Here is a 22,965-nt window from a genome sequence, read left to right on the forward strand (position 1 = left end):
TTGCCACTCTCCGACGCTGAGAGAGTGTGATTTTCCCAAAGTTAACCAGTGAGTTTCCTTGGCCATGTGGGAATTTGAACCCTGCTTTCCAGAGCCAGAGCCCAACACTTAAACTACTACATCATGCTGGCTCCGTGGTAAATTTGACTGTAACTTAAAGGAGGGGATGGACTAAAAAGTTTGTTCCTCTTCATTTCTCCAGGAATAAGCTATATAGAGTACACCCTCCCACAAGCTAGCATACTTGTAAATATGTTGGACTACAAATCCTCCTATCCCTAACAAAAATAATCAAGGTGGGTCAGTATGATGGGGGCTGTAGTTCAACATACCTGAAAGAGTGACAGCCTGTGGGAAAGACTGGCACGGAGTGTTAAAGCCAGTTCCCCTTCCATCTGAAGCTGGTCCTGCAACCAGAATGATGTCTATTTTTGGTTTCCAAGACAAAGAAAGAAAACTCCTGCTCCTTGTCCCATGCTATTCCATTCACACTGCTTATTGTTCATGTGCAGTCCTCAAACACTGAAATGGCACTAATTACAAGTAAGTATCCTAGCCTGCTGCTGTTTTAAAAAGGAGGCTGGCAGATTTATTGGTGAATAGATTGGTTTTTGGATTGCATGCCAACCTACCATTCTTGTCAAGCACACTTGAGATGCTGGTCCTAGACATTCAAGGAAGTGGGGGGCAGTTAGGAGCTTTTAACTAAGTACTATACTCTGCAGCCCAAGATAGCAGAATGGAGTCTTGTTGTTGCTGTGTCCTTCTAGTTGTTTCCAATTTACGGCAACCCTAAGGCAAAACAGTGATGGCGAACCTATGGCATGTGTGCCAGAGGTGGCACTCAGAGCTCTCTCTGTGGGCACATGTGCCATCTCCCCAGCACAGAGTTTGCCAGAGTTTGTTACTAGAAAGCCAGAGGGACATGGCACTTTGCAATAAATAAGTGGGTTTTGGGTTGCAGTTTGTGCACTTGGCCTCTAAAAGGTTCACCATCACTATATTATGAGGTTTTCTTGGCAGGTTTCTTCAGCGGGGTTTGCCCTGAGAGAGTGAGAGTGACTTGCCCAGTGGGTTTACATGGCAGAGTGGGGATTTAAGCCCTGGTGTCCAGGGTCGTAGTCCAATGCTCAAACCACAATACCACACTGGGTCTCTAGAAAGGAGTCTTACTAAAGAACACATTCCTCAGATAACATAAATGCATTAGCTTGCCCCAGGAGGTAAACACACACACACAATGGATGCTAAAACACCTAAAGATTTTCAGACACATCAAATTAGTCAGACTATATCTTGCTGGATCCTCTGCCCAAATACAAGGTAATTTCACAAGCCACAATTTCCAAAGTCCAAAACCACATCACCACCACAAATGCCTATTAAAATAAATGAGAAGTCAATTATTTATTTTTATTTCTTATCTCAACCTTCCTCAATCTGGTACCCTCCATATATTTTGGAATATAGCTCCCAGCACTCCTGGCCACTGATCATACTGACCGGGGCTGATGAGAGCTAAAATCCAAATTATTTTGAGAGCACTAGGTTGTGGGCTGTCTTTCCTCATATATATCATGCAACTCCCTTTTTATGATGGAGCTGAAGGTGATGTGTGTTTAGTTTCCATGAATATCTCAACCAAACCCTGACCACAAACCCTTTTTTCCTTTTTGAAAGACTGCTTCCTCCTGCAGCATCATACCATAGTACTACTACAGTTCCTTATCTGCTTTCTAAATTCACAGGTAAGAAAGTAGGAGAAAACTGATCTGCAACAGTGCCACACCATTGGCTGCATCTAATCATGTAGCAAACAGAATGTTACAGGTAACAGAGATAAAGACTGGATTGCCATCTAAATAGGACTTTCCTGGGAGCTCCAAACTCTACATCTTATGTTCTCAAAAGGAAGAGCAAGACAAATACATAACAAATAAATTAAGAAAAACAGTTAAAAGTTATAAGACTGTAGTGCATCCAACCTGATTTAAAAGACCAGAAAGACCTTAATTTTGTTCCTGTTCTTTCTGATTTTGTTTTGGAGATACATATATCATGTTCTCCGCCTCAGGAGAAAGCAATGGCAAACCTACTCTGAACAAATTTTGCAAAGAAAACCCCATGATAGGGTCACATTAGGGGCACCATAAGTCAGAAACTACTTGAAGGTACAAACCACCACCGTGTGTGTGAATGTGTGTGTGTATAGTTTATCCCAGAACATCTTCTGTCAGCTCCTAGTATGATCAGAGGCCTTTTATATCAGCTCTCCAGGTCAATTTGTTTTAATACAGTATGAAATCAGAATGAACAGGCACAATTATGAACTTTTCAATCAATCTCAATGAGCACTTTGTAAAGTCCAAGAGGGTTGGAAACAAGGCTGAAGGGTCACCTTTTAAAAGATTTCCCACAGGAACTTCAGTCTCCCCATAGAACTTTAAAAATCTATGTATGGCATATTTATAAAATATGGCATGATTACTTCAACTGTCCACTTTGATTTCACCTAAATCGTTGCATGGCAGACTACAATACACAAGGCAGTGTGTACAATATGCCTTCAGGTAACCTGTTGACTTATGGTGACTACATGGTTTTCTTAGGAAAGCAATACTCACAGATGGTTTTGCCAGTTCCTTCCTCTGAAATACAGTGGTCCCTTCACATTTGCTGGAGTTAGGGGTAAAGGATCCCAGTGAATGTGGAAAAACTGCCCCAAAAAGCACTATTCTTTTTACCTGAGAGGACACCTCTCTACGGATCTCCAGGTTCTCCAGGTTCTCCAGTGCAACTCTATGGTCAACATCTGCCAGAAGTCAATAATAGAATCATGCTGGAGGACCTACAAATGCCTAGAGAAGTATTTTCTCTAGGAACGTCTAGGTTCTCCAGCACAACTCTGTTTAACAGTTGCGTTGGAGGACCTAGAGATTCCTAGAGAGAACATAGTAATCAAACACGCAAATAATCAAATCCTCAAAAGTCAAAGCTGCAAATGTGGAAGGCTAACTGTACAGCCTACAGCACCTCTATTTGCTGATGGTCTCTCATCCAAGTACTAACTCAGGGCTGACCCTGCTCAACTTCTAAGCTCAGATGGGATCTGGAATGCATGCAACAGAGGTACTACCAATGGAACAAGTCGCATCAGTTTGTGCATTACAAAGGCCGCATCCTTGGCCATTTTTGTTCTACCTGCCTTTCAGCATTTGCTGAATGTTGTTATTGTTTGCCTTCAAGTTGTTTTTGACTTATGGCAACCCTAAGGTGAACGTATAATGGGGTTTTCATGGCTAGATTTGTTCAAGGGTTATTTGCCATTGCCTGCCTCTGAGGCTGAGAGAGTGTGACTTGCCCAAGGTCATCCAGTGAGTTTACATGGCCCAGGCGGGATTCAAACCCTGGTCTCCAGAGCCGTAGTCCAACACTCAAACCATTATACCACACTGGCTCTCATACTTGCTGAATACAGGTTGGGATAACACCTCTGGAAAAGCTCTCTTCAGTTGCCTCTACACTATGAAAACTGGAAAGAAGCCAAGCCCCTCCAGGCAGCGCAGTGTAGGTCTCTGATCTCTCCAAGCCAAAGAGCAGACTTGTTTTCCTGGGCTCCTTTATTGCATCTGACAGCACCCGGCTTGCCTGCCTGGAGCCGCACAGCGTGAAGGATGGAACAAGCACAAACCTCCAGTGGCCAAAGAGCCAAAGCCAAGGCCACCCAAAGCTCCGGGAGTTGCCACCCGGAAGCCAAGCCAACAGGCTTTGGAGGCTTCATTAACCAGATAAAGAGTGTGTTCTGCAACAGGTGGGAGCAGAGGGCAGGAAATAAATTCCACAGCAGGACAGGGCTCTCCCGCCTCCATGGACACAGGGAAGAGACACCAGGGCCATAAATCCCCCCTGCGCTGACAGCCATCTGATGCTCCGACAGAGGAAACAATCCCAAGCACATTCCCAAAGGGCAGGAGGCCACCACAGCACCTTCGCTGAACAAGCAGCATGAAATATGGCTGTCAGCCTCTGGGAATGGAGGGAAGTGTCCAGCCTTGTCTCTCTGGGGAACAAACGGAGGCAGGAAATCCAAATATGCAGCCCCACCAAGAGCTCAGCAACAACACAGTCATTCTGACTCCAGTGTTTCTCAGGCCAGGAGAAAGTGCTTCACAGCCCCATCTTCAGTTCTGCAGGATAAAATGGCGAAATTTTGGATTGTATTACTTCAGACTGTATGTGGGCAATGGTTACGTTTTTAAACACTTGTAAATGTTTCATTTTAAAAAAAAATTCCTTCTCTGCATATAGCCAATTACTGGAAATGGAGCCTTTCCACATTTTAGAAAAGTTACTTTTTGAATCACAAACCCTAGCATCTACACCAGGGGTAGGCAACCTGCGGCCCGGTGAGGCCTTGGGACCAGCCCCAGCCCGGTCCTGCCGCCGATTGCCACCGGGGCCTTTGGGGGGCAATTGTCTATAGAAGCCTCAGAAACATGCATTTATATTAACATTTTTTTAAAAAATCAGCAATTTTTTTTGCATGTCCTCCATTTTTTTTTAAAAAAGTGTCTTCCATTTGAAAATTTTGTCCTACATTTGTCCTGGTTTAGTTATATATTTAACTTTTTTTTAAAAACTATTTAATTATTTATTTTTTGGCTTTGGCCCCCCAGTTGTCTGAGGGACAGCAACCCGGCCCCCGGCTCAAAAATGTTGCCTACCCCTGACCTACACAGACCAGCAACTATACTGCCTGGCATGTCTAGCAGTTGTACTCGCCAAAGTCATGTCTACAAAACCGTGACCATACTGCTTGGGGGCGAGTCGGGGACAATAGTCCAAAAAGGTGTTAAAAATTCCAGGACCAACTCTTTGACTAATGTAACTGACTTGTTTTATTACTAGCAGAGTGAGTTCTTTTTAAATTGGCAGACACTGAAATATACTGCCTTTCTCTGCAGAAGCAGTCTAAAGGAAGCAGAACAGGGCAGAATTCTTTCCCTTCATTCTGTGACAAAATTAAGTTCGTCCTAAGTTTTGTTCACTCACATACAAATGGGAATGATGATAGTTTGCTCTCATCCTACCACATATTTTGAGAACTGGCTCTATCTCCAGGCATATTCTCTCAGAAACCCCCCCCCCCCGCCGAGCTAAATCCTCTGCTCAGAGGCTGAGGGACAAGATCACAGGTAGCTGCCATAGGCACGTTACAGATGCGCCAAAGGGGCGTACTAGGGTTAGAAAGGGGTGTGTTAGGGTTGAGAACCGGACCGAGTCCGTAAAAAATGGCGGCTCCCGTCCCCACGGGGGCCGCTATTTTGACGTCGCGGACACATAGTGCCCGGACATCGCGTGGCAGAAGTGATGCCGTGTGTGCGCGACTAGCGCCTCGTGGCGCCACTTCCCGGGCCCAGAAAGAAGCGCCATTTCAGCGCTTCTTTCTTGCTGTGCCCGGGAGCCACGCGGTTTGGCTGCTGTGGTTCCTGGACGTAGCAACCAGCGGCGGTGGCGGACCACCCGTTTTGGGCGGTCTGTAACTCGCCATATACTAGGTTGTTTCCAAATTTGGGCCTTTCAGTTGTTTTGGACTTCAATTGTCATATATCAGAGATCAAACTTGGGATTTTCCACATCCAAGTTGTCTGCTTTACTGCTGAGCTACATCTCCCACCCCATCAGCGCTGGAATAAGTATTATACCAAATATTTTGCAGTGTCGCTCTTGCCATGCTCTAACGGTTGAAGAGAACCTTCTCCAGCTTGGGGTATTCCAAATGTGTTTGGTTGGGAATGATGGAAGTTGTGGTCCACCACATCTATAGGGCAGTGGATGCGGGGAGTCTGAGCCAGAATTCCTCATTGTGAAAACTAAGTCCACTTGGTCCAGCCAGAGCATTCTAAGAGGCCAAGAAACAAAGAACAGAAAGACAAACAGTTGTTTACTCTCTGTCACTGACACCTGGTATTCAGAGGTATACTGTCTCTGAATATGGAAGTTCCATTTAGCTGCCACTCTGATAGATTATTCCATACAAAATCCAAAAAGAAAACAGGTCGATGTTGGATGACCAAGAAGCTCATCACCAATCTGAAGTCCCTCACATCCAACCAGTTCGCCCTGACTCTCTGGAGAATCAACAAGGGAGATATCCAGTAGAAGATGTAAGTCATGATGGCAGTCAACATCCTGAGGAAGAAATTGTTGGCGTCTTACAACACAAAATGGACAGCAATGTGATCTTGCTTCTACCTGAAGTGAAAAGCTCATACTTTCCAGCACAGTACCAGTCCAACATGTGACTGAGGGGCTGAGTGAAAGCAAAGATCTAAAAACCACCAAGGATTACTGGGTGCTGTAGGCTGTATTTCAGAAGATGGCAAGAGCAAACCACCTTTGAGTATTCCTTGCCTGAGAAAACCCTATAACGTTCAAGGAGGTGCCCTAAATTGATAGACAACTTGAAGGCACATACACACTCACTGTGGTGCATTAAAATCCTCTCTGACTCTCTCCAGAATTGAGAATCTATATTAAGTTATCACATCCTTAAGAGAGAATGCAAATCTTCATTAACTGGGCATTTTGCATTGCTAATTTAAGCACAGCTGCTTTTCTACATGACATATCCTTTCATTCAAAGCCCCAAATCTAAAAGTATTCAACCACCAAATAGCTTTTGCTGGGCAGAATCCATAACTGAGGAGCTGTGCAGACCGGCCATTAAGGCTGGCTGGGAGTGGAGTCAGAGTGTGGCATCCATACAACACACACCCGACTCTGCCCCCATGGCAGCATGATACTGCGCGCTGCTCCACATGGCACATGACATCATGGCGCTCCTCTAGTGCTGCGTTTACACAACACAGCACCAAAGGAGCACCTTAAAGCCACGGCGTCGCTGCTATTGTTCCCTTTCATTTTTCTGCCCTGGAAAGGCCAGATTGGGGGTGCAGTGTGTGGTTGTTGTGGCCCTGATCCTGCACAGCTGGAGGCAGCTGCAGGCCACCCTTTAGGAGCGGTCTGCACAGCCTCTGGGCCACTTTCTTAGGATTTGTCTCCCTCAATTCTGTATAGAGTAACACTTTGCATTTTACTGCAAGTGGTCGTGGTGGTGGATGGACTGGATTCTTATATCAGTGTATGGGTGACCACTGTTTGTAGAGGGAGAGGCACCAGTAGAAAGACAGGTGCTATGCACCATACGAATCTGGGATCTGGACACCAGTTTAACAAGATTTACCAGGAAAAAAAACATCCAAAAGTAGCTGCATACTGGCTTAATTATTTGTTTACTATATTTTTAACCAGGCTTTTAACACTGGTTCTTATAGAAATATATGCAATGAATCATACACAAACACACACAGAGAAACACTTATGTCAACAAGTGTTACACTAATAAAAAGATAAACAGAGCAATAAAACCATCTCAGATTGCTAGCCCCAACTATAGATGTAAATCATTGCTTATTAGAATTTCACACAGGAGGACAAAAATGTCAAAATGTTTCTCCTTGCTAAGTGAGATTTATGTGTTTGGGCATTTTTGAGCCCCCCCCCCCCCCATTTTGGATTTTTTTTGTGATAGGTTCATTTTTCACAAAAACACTATACTTCGGTGTAAAAAAATTTTTTGTACAAATATTATTGTACTCTGTAAAATGCACCATATTTTGTATGTAAAGATGGCATTTTTTGCACAAATAGAATGTGTATTGTAAAAATAACATTTTTGTACCAGTCCCAAATATGAAAAATCATTTTAAAAATGTAAAAAGCGCCTCATAACATACTGACACACATAACTGGACCCCTTTTTTATGCCAACGACAAGGGAATTCACAAATATTGTTTACCTTCCTAATCTTTTGCTACTCTGCAGACCTTTTGAATCAAGTACTGAATCAACACTTAGGTAAATCCTATGGATTTAATGGGTGTTCTCTAGCTGAGGTGAGGAACTGTACTTAGGCCTGAGTCCAAGGGTGTGCAAATATGGGGCAGGTTATTCATTTATTGTCCCCAAAGACCCATTTCTGGCTTCTGTGCCTCCAAATCAGCTGAAAATTATAACTGAAAGTGATTGGAATGCTATGTTTTCTTGAGATTTAAGGGGTTTGGGGGACGGTGAGAGCGTCTAGGGGTAATTTCTTACAAAATTGTCTCCTCTGAATGTCTTTGGGTATAGCAGTTGATCATTTTTCATTCACTTTTTCAGGGCTACAGTGGCTTTGGGGAAGGCAGTAAAAAAACACCTTGGGGTTTGCAAGACAATATTTGGCCCACTCCACCCTAGTCTATAGTAGCTAATAGTAAAAAAAGGAATCAGACTACTTTGCAGATTAAGGACCTGACATGTAATCTTTGCAATATGACTGCTATCCCCCGCTTCCCCATCACCAATGACTTGCTATTGGACTGGTACAGATATACCCCAGCTAACGTAGTAAATGTGTTCCTAAACATTACTTAACAACAAATTTGTTACCAGAAGCAGAAATAACATTGGGGGGGGGGGGGAGATAGCTTTCATTGTTTGTTGTCGTGTGCCTTCAAATTGCTTCCGACTCATGGTGACCCTAATAAGGTAAACCTATCATGGGGTTTTCTTGGCATGCTTCTTCAGAGAGGGGTTGCCACTGCCATCCTCTGAGGCTGAGAGAGTGTGACTGGCCCAAAGCCACCCAGTGGGTTTACATGGCTGAGCCAGGTCAACATGTTTCAGCATTTTTTTTCACCCAACACTAAGAATATGTACATGTGAAAGGAAACAACTATGCCAGGTAAATCCTTGTGTAAGGAGACCAAAGCACACTGAACCTTCTAGAGACCACTTAAAAGCTTCTTCCAAAATACATCAAGGGGTGACTTTTTCTTTAACCAGCCTCCACTTTGTTTATGGTTTGCCATTTTGGTGGCCAAATCTATGCTTTTTTAACATGCTGGGGTATTTAGTGAAGCAGGGTTATTTGTTCTCCCCTTTTCTCTCTCTTTTGCTGTTCACGCATGCTCAGTTAGGGATTTTGGAGGCAGCTGCTTTATCTTGCCGACAATTATAGCCAGGCACATATGGCTACAGAAACGTACAATAATATCCAAAATCCACCAAACAGTGATACCTTTTATTGGGACAACCAAATACAAAGAAATACCTGTTGCAAGCTTTTGAAGCTTCACTGGCCTCTTCATTAGGCAAAGATGTTGAAATCCTGTATTATTTTTGACATCTTTGCCAGATGAAGAAGCAAGGGAAGCTTTGAAAGCTTACAACTTGTATTTTTGTTTTCATTTGGTTGGCCCAAAAACAGTATCACTGGTGGATTTTGGATATTATTGTACTTTGCTACATGGTCAACACATCTACCCCCAGATTTGTTTTATGGTTACAGCAGGTTAGGCTAGAATATATCCACTCCAAGCTTTGTTTATTGCATTGTTTACTGCAGCTATGCTGCAACAACTCTCTATTGAAAATCTATGTTCCTCCAGCCCTTCTTCACTATTCTCTCAGTGCTGACACTGCTGAAATATTTCCAGCTACATAGAAGAAAAGGAAGAAGGGGGGGGGGGTCTGATCACATGTAAAAAGACTTTGTAGAAAGGAGCGCCTGTTATAGGCTATGTTAAGTGAAATATGCCTACAATGTGTCAAAAGTCCATGCTGCTGTTCCTCCGTTGACAACAGTGGCTCAGTGAAGTGCAGCACTGGGTTTCGAGGGTGGTGGAGAGCAAGCATGTGATCCTGGCTGCTCACATGTTACATACAACTGATAAGACAACAGGGAAAAGAACAAAGCTAATGTGTAAATCAGGTCTAACTGGTTTATCATAACAGGAACCACTCAGAACCATGCTCTCTATTCAGTGATCTTGGGAAAGTGTTGTAAGTTCAGTGGTAAACAATAACATTGCTTTGCATGAAAAAGAGTCCTCTTTCTTCTCAGTCATTTAATGTGGGAGTTAGAAAGACCCTTGCCTAGAAGGCTGGGAAGCTGCCGTCTGTCAGAGTTAGGGATAGGAAAGAAATATGTATTAATTTATTTTTAAAGTCAATTTATCCAATTTGTGGTCTGTTAATACTATTGATAAGGATCTAAATACCCTAAAGGAACCAAACTCTTTCTGATCTTGCAAGCTAAGCAGGGTTAGTACTTAGATAGTACTTGGATGGGAGACTGCTTATGAATACCAGGTACTGTAGGCAGAGGAAGGAATAAGCAAAAACTCCTCAGAGTTTTCCTTGCCTAAGAAAACCCTTTGAAAAGTTGATGGTCAACAGGCGACTTGAAGGTACAAGCGCACGCATGCACGCACACACTTATGACTGTTAATCAGTGTGAGTACTGTACATCTTTCAGTTTCCTGTCATTGGAAGGAAACCACAAGCATTGCATTCTTTCTTTCCTTTTAGAATTGGACACAAATAAATGCACCCAACTAAAATGATGTATCTTTAAAAAGTGCATGCAGGCAGACATCTATCACTGGGACAATGAAATGTGTATTCTCAGAAAAAAATGCATTCAGAAGTGTATGTCTCAGGGAAACTTTGCAACAAAATACGCACACACATTTTCATGCAAAGCATAAAACAAGCTCACAATCAGATATATAACGGAGTTAGGCGGAAAGGGCAGGATTAGCATAAATGGAGTGAATTCAAGATTGGGAGGGTGGATAAATTTGGCCTACAACTCTCAGAAGCCCTCCTTCCCACAGCCAGTGGGAAGAGGCTGTGGGGGTTGTAAATTAAATCATGAGAGGAAAATTCCCACCCTTGGAGCACCCAGGACTGAACTAGATGAGAAGAATGGTTTCACTTAGCACAAGGCAGCTCTTAGTTGTTGACTCTTTGTCTATATGTGTGTATTTGTAATTGTTGTGTACCTTCATCAAGTCATTCCCTATTTATGGCATCCCTAAGGCGGACCTGTCATGGGATTTTCTTAGCAAGGTTTGTTCAGAGGAGGTTTGCCTCCATTCATGGGTGGCATTCTAGATGTTAAGGTACATCAGCATAGTGTAGTGGTTTGAGCTTTGGACTATACTCTGGAGACCAGGGTTTGATTTCCCACTCAGTCACTAAATCCATTGGGTGACTTTGGGCGAGTCACACACACTGACCACAGAAAACCCTGTGAAAGGGTTGCCTTAAGGTCGCCAAAAGTCCGAAATGACTTGAAGGCACACAAAAACAACAATCTGCTTTATATTCTGATTTCTGCATTCATATTATTATTTATTATGATAGTTTCTTTAACAACATTCCTGGGTCTACATGTATATATCCTTAGCAAATCCATGGCACACTGATCTACACGAACAAGCAAGCTCTTGCCTATCAAACCACCCCTAGTGTTCTGCCACGCTTGGGAGGGGAAAGGATCAGGATCCATGAATGTTGCTAAGTCTTTTCTTGGAAAATGGCATCACCTCTGCTGAAGAGCAGAATCTGGCCCAAACAATGGCAGTACTCTCTGGGACCAGACTGTTTCCACACTTGGCATTTAGTGTGCAATTTCTGTGAATTAGTCACTCACATTTTACAGGCAGTCCACACATTAGCATCCATTTGTAATCCTTTCACTGATTTTTATTTTTCTGTCTTTCCTATCACAGAAAACTTTCGATTTTTGAAAAGGGGAACAATGTCAATCAATATGATATTGACATCAACTGTGACATCTCAAGGAAATGTATTCATCATAGTGCAGCAGCCTTTCACCTTTGTTGAGGGCACTATTTTATTGCCCTGTAATTTTTAACTGATCTTCATTCTCTAAAGATGCCAGCCACAGATGTTGGTGAAATGTCAGGAATAAACTCTTCCAGAACATGGCCACATAGCCTGAAAAACCCGCAAAAACTATGATCTCTTGTTTAATGTTAACATGCTGCCATGGCAATTTAAAACAATTACTAAATTATTGCTTGAATGAAAGAGTACTATATCACAATGTCTATGATTTAAAATAAACAAATAAAGGAAACATGTCATTCTGGTAATAACCATTTTAACAGCATGTCTTTATCCTAATTGGATATTTCCAATCCAAAATGAATGCTAAACCCTGTTTCTTGACATTTCATGAACAATCATGTTTAAAGAAATATGTGTTTAGTGCTAGATAAATTGGTTTTTAAAACTGATTTTTTTTAAAAAAAGGTTGCTCACTTGTTTCTGTTTTTGCTTAGTTGCTTAGTTATTTTTTAAATGGCTTCTACAGGCTGAATCAGACCTTTCACTTCCCCACCCAAAGCTTCCCACTGATCACAGTGGGATAAAAATACAGAAAAAATTAAATACATTGTGACAGTGTAAGAAATTCAGTTGCAATTTCACTTGTAGCTTACTGAAGAAGTGCAATGATTTATTAGTCCTAGGAACCATCTACCTCGAAACAGCCAGAAATCAGGACTTTAAAATAATGGTGATAAGTGTGTACCTTAAACAGAGAAAAGAGTTTACTGATTGCTGTGATCATGATCACCAACTGTGGAAACCGTGATCCACAAAATGATCAATACATCTATATTAAATCATGAGCTATAATTCAAAAACATCTAGGTTACTTTTTTTTTGTTCCAAAATTAGAAGATTGCCTGCTGGATGCTTAAACAGAAAAGAATTAAGGAGAGCCTTCTAGAGGTTCAAAAGAGCCACTGCTTCCACTTTAATGATCTTTTCCCTTCCCTAATCTGGATCCCTGCAGATGCTATTGGACTTCCCACTTCAATCAGGTCTAGTCAATGTAAGCCAATAGGATGGGATGCAATCTAAAACACCTGATGGGACCATGATTGTAAAGGGATGCCCCAACTGCTGCTCAGTGATATCTGCTAAGCTTGGAAACTGACAAGAAATTCGACAAACAACAAGAGGATTTGCTTCCAGTACCAGATGTGATCCCGGTCTCTCTGGATCTTTGTTGCAGCCAGCCAATGTAGTCCTCAGATCTGGCTCTGGCCTTTGCAGGATCCTCCTTGTGTGGGTAGCCAGTTAAACCTGTCAGAAGGAGCAACCAGCAAAGGAATTCAGGGACCTGCTTGCATCAGAGTTGGGTGCTTGTCACAGATATTTATTTGTTACTTTTATAACTTTCCTTCCTTTCCTCTGCTGAACTCAAGGTAACATGCATCGCTGTCCTCCTCAACCCCCACTTTATCCTCACAACATCCCTGTGAAGTAGCCCAGGATAAGAGAGTGGCTGAAATCACCCAGGGAGTTTTATGGTTCAGTGGGGACTAAAACTAGTTCTCCCAAATCCAGTCCAACAATCTAGCCACTCACTACTCAGCAGAAAGGGATAATAATCCTTTGCAGGCAGCTTTTAGCTGGACCCTCCAGAATATGGTAAAGTACATCAAATTACTAATTAAAGCTCATTGAGGCTGACATTTTATGAAAGGGAGAAAATGAAACCCATCGGAGCCACTCACACATGATCACATAGTCATCAGTGGCAGAGCTGGGTGAAGATTTAACCACTTGGCCTTATAGTTTCCCTAAGTAAGGATACCACCTTGAATTCCTCCCCTTAGGTTTATGAAGACTATGTGTCTTGGGCTGTAAAATGCACTCAAGTTATTTTGCTGGCTGAGGCAGAGAGCAAATTCTGCCCCACCAGTCCACAGTACTGGTGCACAGTATCCAAAGACAGCCAAATTATTTTGGCACATGAGGCAGACCCCCTGTGCCAAGTGTTTTTGCCCTCTCCCTGACAGTAAAAATGGAACAACAACATTATAGACAACTAACCATTTGCTGTGTCCCAAATCTGTCACCTGAGGCAGGTGGCTCCTTTTGCCCATTGGTATGAGGTCCAGTATTGTTGTCTAGTTGACAGTACCCCAGGATTTGACCAACAAGGAACTCAAAAATCAAAAGGCAATTTTTGAGTTGCCTAAAGTCCATCAGAAAAGAAAGGGAGAGGGAAGCATGGAAAGAAGTAAGGAACAAGGCAGGCAGGCAGGAGCACAAACACCAAATACTGTAAATCCATACAAAATCAGAAAAGTGTCTCAGCTCCCCAACATCACCCATGGAGGGGAGGGCTGCAGAGCTCATCCAGCCTCAGTAATCTGACCCAGTAAAATAACTTGAAGCTGGGAGGAATGTGGGCCTCCCCAGCAACTGTCTATACTTTAAGGAGGCCTGTCCCATAGTTACAAAACCCCAGCATTAATCAAATCCTGCTTTGGTTCCATTGTGAAAAAGAGCAGGGCTTGGAAGCATCACTCATTTGGATGACAACTCCCAGGGGAAGAACATTTTTTCCAGCATGTCCAGGGGATTCTGGGTGCTGTCATACAGAACAGTGATGCTTCGAAAGTCTGTAAAAGAGAGCCCAGGATTGCTAGCTCAGCTGGACAGGGTGGGAGAGGAGCGACACTGTTTATCAGAGCAGCATCAAAACCAATGACAAACTAAGGCAAGGCTCCTCTGAGGCCGAGCTGTTATCTGGCCTGTCATTTCCTGGAGAGCATCACATTTTAGTCCTAACTTAATCCTCTCCAAATAGCTTCTGTACACACCCAAATAACTGCTTGGAGCCACCCAGGAGAGGAGAGGAGAAAAAGAAGGTCTCTCTGTCTCCTTCTCTGTATTTACAAACTATCCCACATCCAGAGGGATGGGGACTGTTCAAGATATGGAGGGAGATATGTATAGAGATACTGACCCTGACCACACAAAATACAAACACTGAAGACACTAGAGACTCAGTGGGAAGTAAAAGGAAAGTCAGGAGCACCTTATCAGGTTGCCCTCCAGCAAAGAGCTTAGAAAAGTTACTTTTTTAGACTCCACCCCCCCCACATCTTCCAGGAAATAAAGCTGAAATAAAAAGGTTTTTTTGAGCTCTGTCATGTTCTCCCCCCTCCCCCCAGCAGCTGAAGATATTTTTATTTAGGCAGGCTTTTGGTGGATGAATTTTACTTTTTGAAGTGGTATGCTATCTTAATGTTTTAATGGTTTTTACTGATTTTAACTACGGTATGTTCTTTTTAACTTATGTTTTAATGTTGGTAATATTTATTTATTTTTAACTTTTGTAATCAGTGTTTTAGTTCTGTCTTTTTAAATTATTATAAGCTGCCTTGAATCCCATTTTGGGAGAAAGGTGTGATATAAATCCCTTAAATGTTTTACATCCTGGTTACAACAGACACTCATGATTTAAAATCTGTCCTTTGCTTATGAAGCACAGTTTCTTGTTGTTTGCCTTCAAGTAGTTTTCCATTTATGGTGACCCAAGGGTAACCCTATCATGGGGTTTTCTTGGCAAGATTTGTTCAGAGGATGTTTGCCATTGCCTTCCCCTGAGGCTGAGAGAGTGGGACTTGTCCAAGGTCACCCAGTGGGCTTCACAGCTGAGCAGGGAATTGAACCCTAGTCTCCAGAGTCATAGTCCAACACTGAAACCAATACTGTACACCACACTGGCCCTCCATGAAGCAGAGCAGGCAGTAACAAAAAGGTGCTTTGCTGATCTGTAGTCTTCATGTAGCTTAGCATGGCTTGTTTTGCTTTTTGCAGGCTTTTTCATTTTCTGGCAAAGTTTGAGAACTTAGTACTAATTATTTCTTTCCTCTACACTAAGTTTATAGACTTAAGGTGCTGGGATCCCTTTTTAATTCCACAGAGCTTCCTAGGACCAATCCAAGTTGTTTCTTCCTCCCACCCCTTCCAGTACAGCAACTGGTAACATGGCCACAGAATAATGTAAGGATCTTGTTAATGCTGGGGTTTTGTAACTGTGGAACAGACCTCCTTAACTAATTGGTTACCGTCAGATCACAAAAGGCAATAGCAGGAGATGTTCAATAATGGAAGCCTATGCATCTTCCATGCACAGCAGCATCACTATTACGACCAGCATCACCATAAGCAAGTGAAGTTGCTGCTTCAGGCACTAGATGCTGGGAGGCAGCAGCAAAGTATGGGAGAAGAGAGCTGTTTGCCGTAAGATCTGCCCTGTGCTCTTTAGGGTAGCCTGCTGCCTTCAGGTTGGGAGGTGATACCCTCCCAGTACCAGCACTGGAGAGTCTTTTTTTTTTTAATACACAGAATTGGAAGCATGATCTTATGGGCCCTCTGTACTCACAGATTCTTTATCCATGGATTCACCCATCCATGGCTTGTAATTTTTTTTAAAAAATAAATATAAATTCCCAAAAGCAAAGCTTGATTTTGTCATTTTATATGAGGAATGCCATTTTACTATGCTATTATATTTAATGGGACATGAGCATCCACGAATTTTGGTATCCCCAAGAGGTTCGGGAACCAAACCACAGTGGCTACCAAAGGCCCACTGTATACTTTATTCTAGTGTCTCCCAAACTTTGGTCATCCACATGTCTTGGATTTCAGTTCCCAGAAGTCTTGTTTATTAACCAAACTAGCTAGGGCTTCTGGGAGATGAAGTTCAAAACACCTGGAGGACCAAAGTTTGGGAAACACTGCGAGTTTATCTAATAGTGTAGTCACTAGCTTTGATGAATGCTTAAGAAAAAAAATCCAGACACATTAAATAAGCACAATGCATAAATTCAGCTTCTGTGTTCAGAAAAAAATATACTGGGATGGAAAAAATGTGACCTACAGGCTCACTCCAAAACCTACTTTTGTGCTACAAGGGCCTGCCATTTGGAGGCATTTTTTTTTGGTCTGAAAATCCCACTCTGAAACTCATAAAATACATCCATCCCCTCAAGACAAAATGTCCTCCCCATCCGTCCCAATGCTTTTTTCCCCAACAATTTTCCAGCAAAAATGGCAAACAGAGGCTGAAGAAAGAGGTTTTATTGAGAAGGGGTATAAATGGTGGCTGTGACTATGGGGTGAAGTGCGGGGGAAATAGGTCCCCAGCCCCTGGGCAATTGCCATGGACATCCAGGTTAACCTGATGGGAGATGAGTCCAAAACATCTGAAGAGCACCATATTAGAAAGTACTGACCAATACTGTACACAGCATGGGCAGCATACAAATAGACCCAGATCTCTATGGATGTTAAAACAAGGCTTCTAAATCTCAGACGTACGCATTTCATTTTTTATTGTATCATCAAAGCTGATGTGGGGAACACATTGCCTCCTCCCTCATTTTTGGGCTTCAGCTCCCAGAAATTCAGGGAGCATGAGCAACAGTAAGGGATTACAGCCCATGCAGGACAAAACATCTGGAGGGCAAAAGGTTACCAACCCTTTTTTTCAATGGAGATTCATTACTTTAGACCAGCTCTCTTTAAAACCAAGCTTCTAGCTGCGGAGCCCTGCAAAAAGATTCCTTCTTACTCAGAAGCCAGTAAAGTTGAAGCTAGGTTTAAAATGGCTCACATCAGACAGAGTTAAGGTTTTCAAACTCTGGGATTGTATCTTTACATCTGTTTGTTTAAAAAAGCAAACACATGTTTTAGATTATCATACGATATATAGCTATGAGTTTATAGCTTACCCCAAATAATAAGAATTGTGCAGGGTAGACAACCAGAAATTTGGGGCACGGGGACTTTAAAATTTGATCTTCTATAAATTAGCTTCGTATGCGTTTTCAATTGGGTTTTTTTAATGTTGCAGTTACCTGAATACCAGTGGTATCTAGTCATGTACTTGAGACCTAATAACAAAGGCTAAAGGGAAAGGTATTGTTATACGGCACAACACAGTAGACATCTGATAGAATCTGAACTATTCACACACACGCAAAAATCAAAGTGACATCCAAATTTCATCTCCCATTAGGGCTAAGCAAATGAAGAGAAGGTTTTTCTATATATCCCTGGCATAACCTGGTGGATGTGTTTTCTAGTGACTTTCAATGGGTCTATGTCATAGTTGGAGAGAGTCTAGAACCTTCTTCAATTGTTGCTGGACTTTATTTCCCATCCACCCAACAGCTTGGTGAGGCATGATGGGAACAGCACTTCACTGACATCTGGAGGGCTGAAGCTTTCCTTTCTCTGGAGTAAGTGAAGAATGCATTCTTTGAAAACCAAGCCGACATTAAATGTAGTCTGTGCCAGAGCTAGGGCTCCACCATAGGAATTGGTTTTAAAGATATGTGCCAAGCTTAAAATAATGCGTACCACTTTGAGTACACCTGTGTCCCTCTCATTTCTCCATGCATGTTTTGTAACTGATCCACCAGCAGTCTCTTAGCTGCCCAGCAAAGAGGCGAGCAAGCAAAAGAAAGAGACTGCATAGCACTCCCCATGCCATCAGCAGCTGCAGTGCACTTTTAGCCCTACAAGACACACACACACTGCATGCACTTTTGTTTCAGTGGAGAGGAAGGCCACAAGTTCCATGATCAACCCTAGTAGAGTCAGAGCCAGGGGTCCATCAGCACTTCCCAAATCAGGGTCCCGTTCTTCCAGTACAGCATAACCCATGTCGAGGAGAAGGGATTGGAGGAGGGCTTTAAAAGCTTAAATTGCTGAAATTGAGGAAATTCCTACCCTTGCCTAGCGGAGCTTCAAACAAGCCATTTATAACCAGCCATAAAATGTTTGCAGCTGGGATGCTATATAAGCCATTTGTCTCAGCAATGGCATTCCTGAAGGCAGAGAACATGTCCCGCACATGGAAACACACACACACACACACGGCTGACTTTACCAGAAGAGAAAGTGGGGTAGCCCCATGTTCTCAGGGAGTAGATGAGGGTAATAAATGGGAGCAAGCAGACCCCAGCTATGGACAGCATAGACTCCCTAGCCCTCCAGAGAAAGCCAGTGTGGTGAGCGTTCTGGGCTGGGATTTGGGAGATCTAGGTTTGAGACCCTGCTCATCTATGTATCACACTCTGTGACATTGCTCCCAGTCATACTCACTCTACCAGATCTACACCACAAAGTTGTTGTGGTAGGGATAAACTCCTTACCCGTCGCAGCTGCCATGTTTGGGGACGTGTCTGGGGGAGCAGAAATGGCTAGAGCCACGCCCTCAAGCAGCCGCAACATCGGATAATTCGGAATGTCGGATGACCGAAGGATGGATAATTGAGACTCTACTGTACATGCTTGTGCTCACAGAAGAAAGCCAGGAGAGAAGTGCAACTAATAAATAAATAAAATAACTCTCTCCCAATTCCTACCCAAATGTCCTGATGCCCAAAGTTAGCCTGTTGTTCCCATATGTGAGAAAAGAACAGCATCTCATTACCAGTACTGAAGTCTTGGGTAATTCAGACACTGCTTTTTTTTTTAGCGGGATGATGTGAATCATCTCACGCATTCCAGGTTTGTCATTCACACTATGCAACCGCATTGATGTGCATCTCTGCAAGTTCAGTTGCTCACACAGGCAATCATTCAAATAAAGATGGAGTTGATGATGCAAATGCATTTGGAGCATATTCAAGGCATGCAGCGTTTTATCCTGGGTCTAGTCAGGTCTGTTCACATCGGTTAATCATATTACTGATGATGCAGATCTTTTAAAAAAAAAACTCAGGGGGAAACCAGATATTGATTATCCCAAATTGAGTGGGGCTTTTTTGGCAGCCCACCCCCAAACTTAATAGGTGTATTAAGGATGCATGTGAACAACCAAGATTCAATTCAGATTCACCCTGGATTATTTTCATAGTATGAATAACGTCTAAGATTCCATAGCCAGCTCTACTTCGATTCTGTGTGGGGAAGGGTAGGATACTATATTGGCTTCAAGCAGGCAAGCATCTTGGGCTAGCCTTGTACTCATGCATTTGCTGCTGTTGTTGTATGCCTTCAAGTTATTTCTGATTTATGGTGACCCTAAGGCAAACCTATCACAGAGTTTTAAGTCAGAGGGGTGTGCCACTGCCTTCTTCTAAGACTGAGAGAGTAGACATTGTCCAATACACACAACCCAAACAATGCTCATACCCCCAACACACATTATACTCTGTTACTTCTCTTGCCCCACCCATCATCACTCAACATGCTCACTACCCTTGCACAAGCATGTGACACAAATTCCTCCACCCCCAGCACAAGCTTCATACACTTATGTACACAAATAACTATGCTCGCACATGCTTTCTTTTGACTTAGAGCATGCTACACACATAGATATTATGCACACATCACAAATGCAGCACAAACCTAACCTCAAGCCCACATAACTCTCAAACCTAGGATGAGTTTTTGCAATTTTAAAGACCACACCCTGCTTTTTGTTTTTCAAATGAAAACAAGAGATTCTCAAGAATCTCCAACCAGTAGAAATTTGTGCAATAGAAACAGAAAATTGTAGAGACTATCAAAAACTCCAGCTACAATTTTCTTGCAATGGAAAAAGGACTTATAGTTAGGATGACTGTTGGTCTAATTCAATAGCCAGTGGGTCCAATTCAATCTTTCAGTGTGTAATGATCCCACTTTAACCTCCTCTGAAGGGTCAGGTCAGTGGGTAGACCTGTGTGTCTCACTTTCTACTACTCTGTACAAAAAAGAGGGCTTTGTTCCACTGTGTTGTAACAGAACCAGTATCAAAACTTCTGCTTAGTCACAAAGCTTACTGAGTTGTCATGAGCCTAACTCACAAGATTGTTGCGAATCACAAATACTATAGAACAATGGTCATATATGATAAACTTGGCACAAGACATTGGCAGACCTATCCTTTTTGATGAGTGGGAGAAAAACTGGGAAAAAAGACTCAAATATACCTCCAGTTATGATGTAAAGGAAAATTATTTCAAAACACAATTTAGATGGTACCTCACAGTGGGAAAAATATCCAAAATTAGTAAAAACACCAAAAAATGATTGCTGGAACTGTGTAAATAATAAAGGTACATATATACCCATGTGGTGGGAATGTAAAAGAGTGAAAAATAATTGGACTCAGATACATAAAGAAACAGAAAACAAATCTTAGATAAACAAGGACTGGTCATTAATTACTAAATACTTCTCACAAAGATGGGGAGAAAATGGTACCATTGCATTTAGGGTTGCCATAACCCGGCTGCAACTGGGATTTTCCCAGTTTTGGCAGCACCATCCCCCTCCCGCCATGGGTGCCACCAATAAACCAGGACAACCCCGGTTGCAGCTGGGTTGCCACGGCCCGCGGGGCCTCGCTGCCCTCCTCCTCCTCCACCGCGCATGGCTGCATGGGGGAAGAGGAGGAGCAGCGAGGCCTGGAGCGGAGGAGGCGAGGGTAGAGGCAGCACCTCCCCACGTGGCCGCGCCACCTTACCCCGCCTCCCCACGTGGCTGCGCCACTCACCTCCTCCTCCGCCCCCTCCGCCCCAGGCCGCGCAGCCACGTGGAGGAGGCGGAGGTGGCGCCTGCTGCGCACGGGCGCGTCACCCTCCCTGCATGGCCTGGGGCTGAGGAAGAGGAGGTGAGTGGCGGGGGAGGCAGGGAGGGTGGCACGCCCGCGCGCAGCAGGCGCCACCCCCGCCTCCTCCACGTGGCCGCGTGGCCTGGGGCGGAGGAGGAGGAGGTGAGTGGCACGGCCGCGTGGGGAGGCAGGGGAAGGTGGCGCGGCCACGTGGGGAGGCAGAGGAAGGTGGCGCAGCCGCGTGACCCACCTCCTCCTCCTCCACCCCCTTTGCCCCAGGCAGTGCAGCGAATGGAGGAGGGAGAGAAGGAGGAAGAGGAAAAGAAGGAGGGGGAGGAGGAGGAGGAGGGGGTAGGAGAAGAAGGAGGAGAAGAAGGTGAGTGAGTGAGTGAGTGAGTGAGTGAGTGAGTGAGTGAGTGGCCAGAGGCCTCAAAGTGTTTTTATTTTTTTGGGGGGGGGTGCTTTTAATGCCAACAATTTTCCCTTGTTTTGACAATGATAGTGTGGTGGTGATGATGGTGATATGAGTCAGCTTGAGAGGCATGCACGCACTGTTTCTGAAGCTGAGAGAGTGTGACTTTCCAAAGTGCCTTTTCTGTGTGTTTTTGGTTCTTTAATGGTGATATTGATATCAGAAAGCCTCTGAGGCATGGTCAATGTAAATTGCTGTGATTTTTACAAACTCATGCACAGTGAAGAAAAACCACAGTCCCTTGACACACACTTCTGAGAAGTACACTTGGTGCAAGAACTGTGAAACCACCTTGACATGTTCAATATGCACAGCCATGTTAACCCATGCTAAGTGTTAAACCCAAAGGGTTTGGTTATGGAATAAGCCTCTGATGCAAGAGGCCATGTGAAGCCATGTGAAATGCCCAAATGTGCTGTTGTGTGTGTTTTGGAATGGAGGTTGGTGGTGTTTGGCCAGAAAGGGAAGTACATTTCTGCCATCTGTCTAGGAATAATGCCCAAATGTCCTCCATTTTGATCATGCCTAAGAAACATGCATTTATACAGTCGGCCCTTCTTATACACGGATTTTTTATACACGGATTCAAGCATACACGGTTTGAAAATGTTCCAAAAAAGTATAAATTTACCTTGATGTTCCATTTTTTATTAGGGACACCATTTTGCTATGTCATTATACTTAATGGGACTTGAGCATACACGGATTTTGTTATACACGGGGGATCTTGGAACCAAACCTCAGCGTATAACAAGGATCCACTGTATTAACATTTTTAAAAAAGCACCAAATTTTAGAAAAAATGTGTCCTACATTTGAAAATGTTATCTTACATTTGTCCTACATTTGTCCTGGTTTGGAGGTCCTGACTTATGGCAACCCTAATTGCATTAGTAGAATAAAGGTGAATAACTTTTGAAAAGTTTTGTATATATAGCAATGTAACACTAACACTGTCTTAATACGAGTTGAAGGAAAATAAAGGACATACAAATATGGAATGATTATGATGGAAATGAGAGACGATAAATAAGAAAATTACAGAATGTGTTAAAATGGAAATTTTATTATTATATGTAGAAATTCTATAATATAAAGTTCTAAAGATTTAGTGGTTAATAATAGAAGGTCAAGAAAAAGAATTATAACGCAAATATGCAAAATAAGGGAGAGGAAGTCATTTTATGTTATATGTTATCCGTTATC

At 43.0% G+C, this 22,965-nt stretch overlaps 1 protein-coding gene across 5 annotated transcripts in view; it reads right to left on the minus strand.

Moving 5' to 3' along the window:
- Positions 1-22,965, minus strand: part of LOC149322705 (retinoic acid receptor gamma) — a 99,224-nt gene that overhangs the window by 34,403 nt on the left and 41,856 nt on the right. For 2 of the 5 annotated variants that reach the window (XM_089481749.1, XM_089481755.1), the window contains exon 2: positions 12,905-13,012. The exons of 1 other annotated variant lie outside the window; for it this stretch is intronic. In XM_089481749.1, coding sequence (XP_089337875.1) covers positions 12,905-13,012 — 108 coding nt within the window. Of the gene's footprint in view, positions 1-5,705; positions 5,752-12,904; positions 13,013-13,765; positions 13,934-22,965 lie in introns of those variants that run through there. 2 more of the 5 variants (XM_089481769.1, XM_089481778.1) reach the window with 2 other exon arrangements.

This window comes from Sceloporus occidentalis, unplaced genomic scaffold, assembly GCF_023333645.1.
Source record: "Sceloporus occidentalis isolate IW3139 unplaced genomic scaffold, rSceOcc1.0.p SCAF_1, whole genome shotgun sequence".
NCBI classification, from domain to species: Eukaryota; Metazoa; Chordata; class Lepidosauria; order Squamata; family Phrynosomatidae; genus Sceloporus; species Sceloporus occidentalis.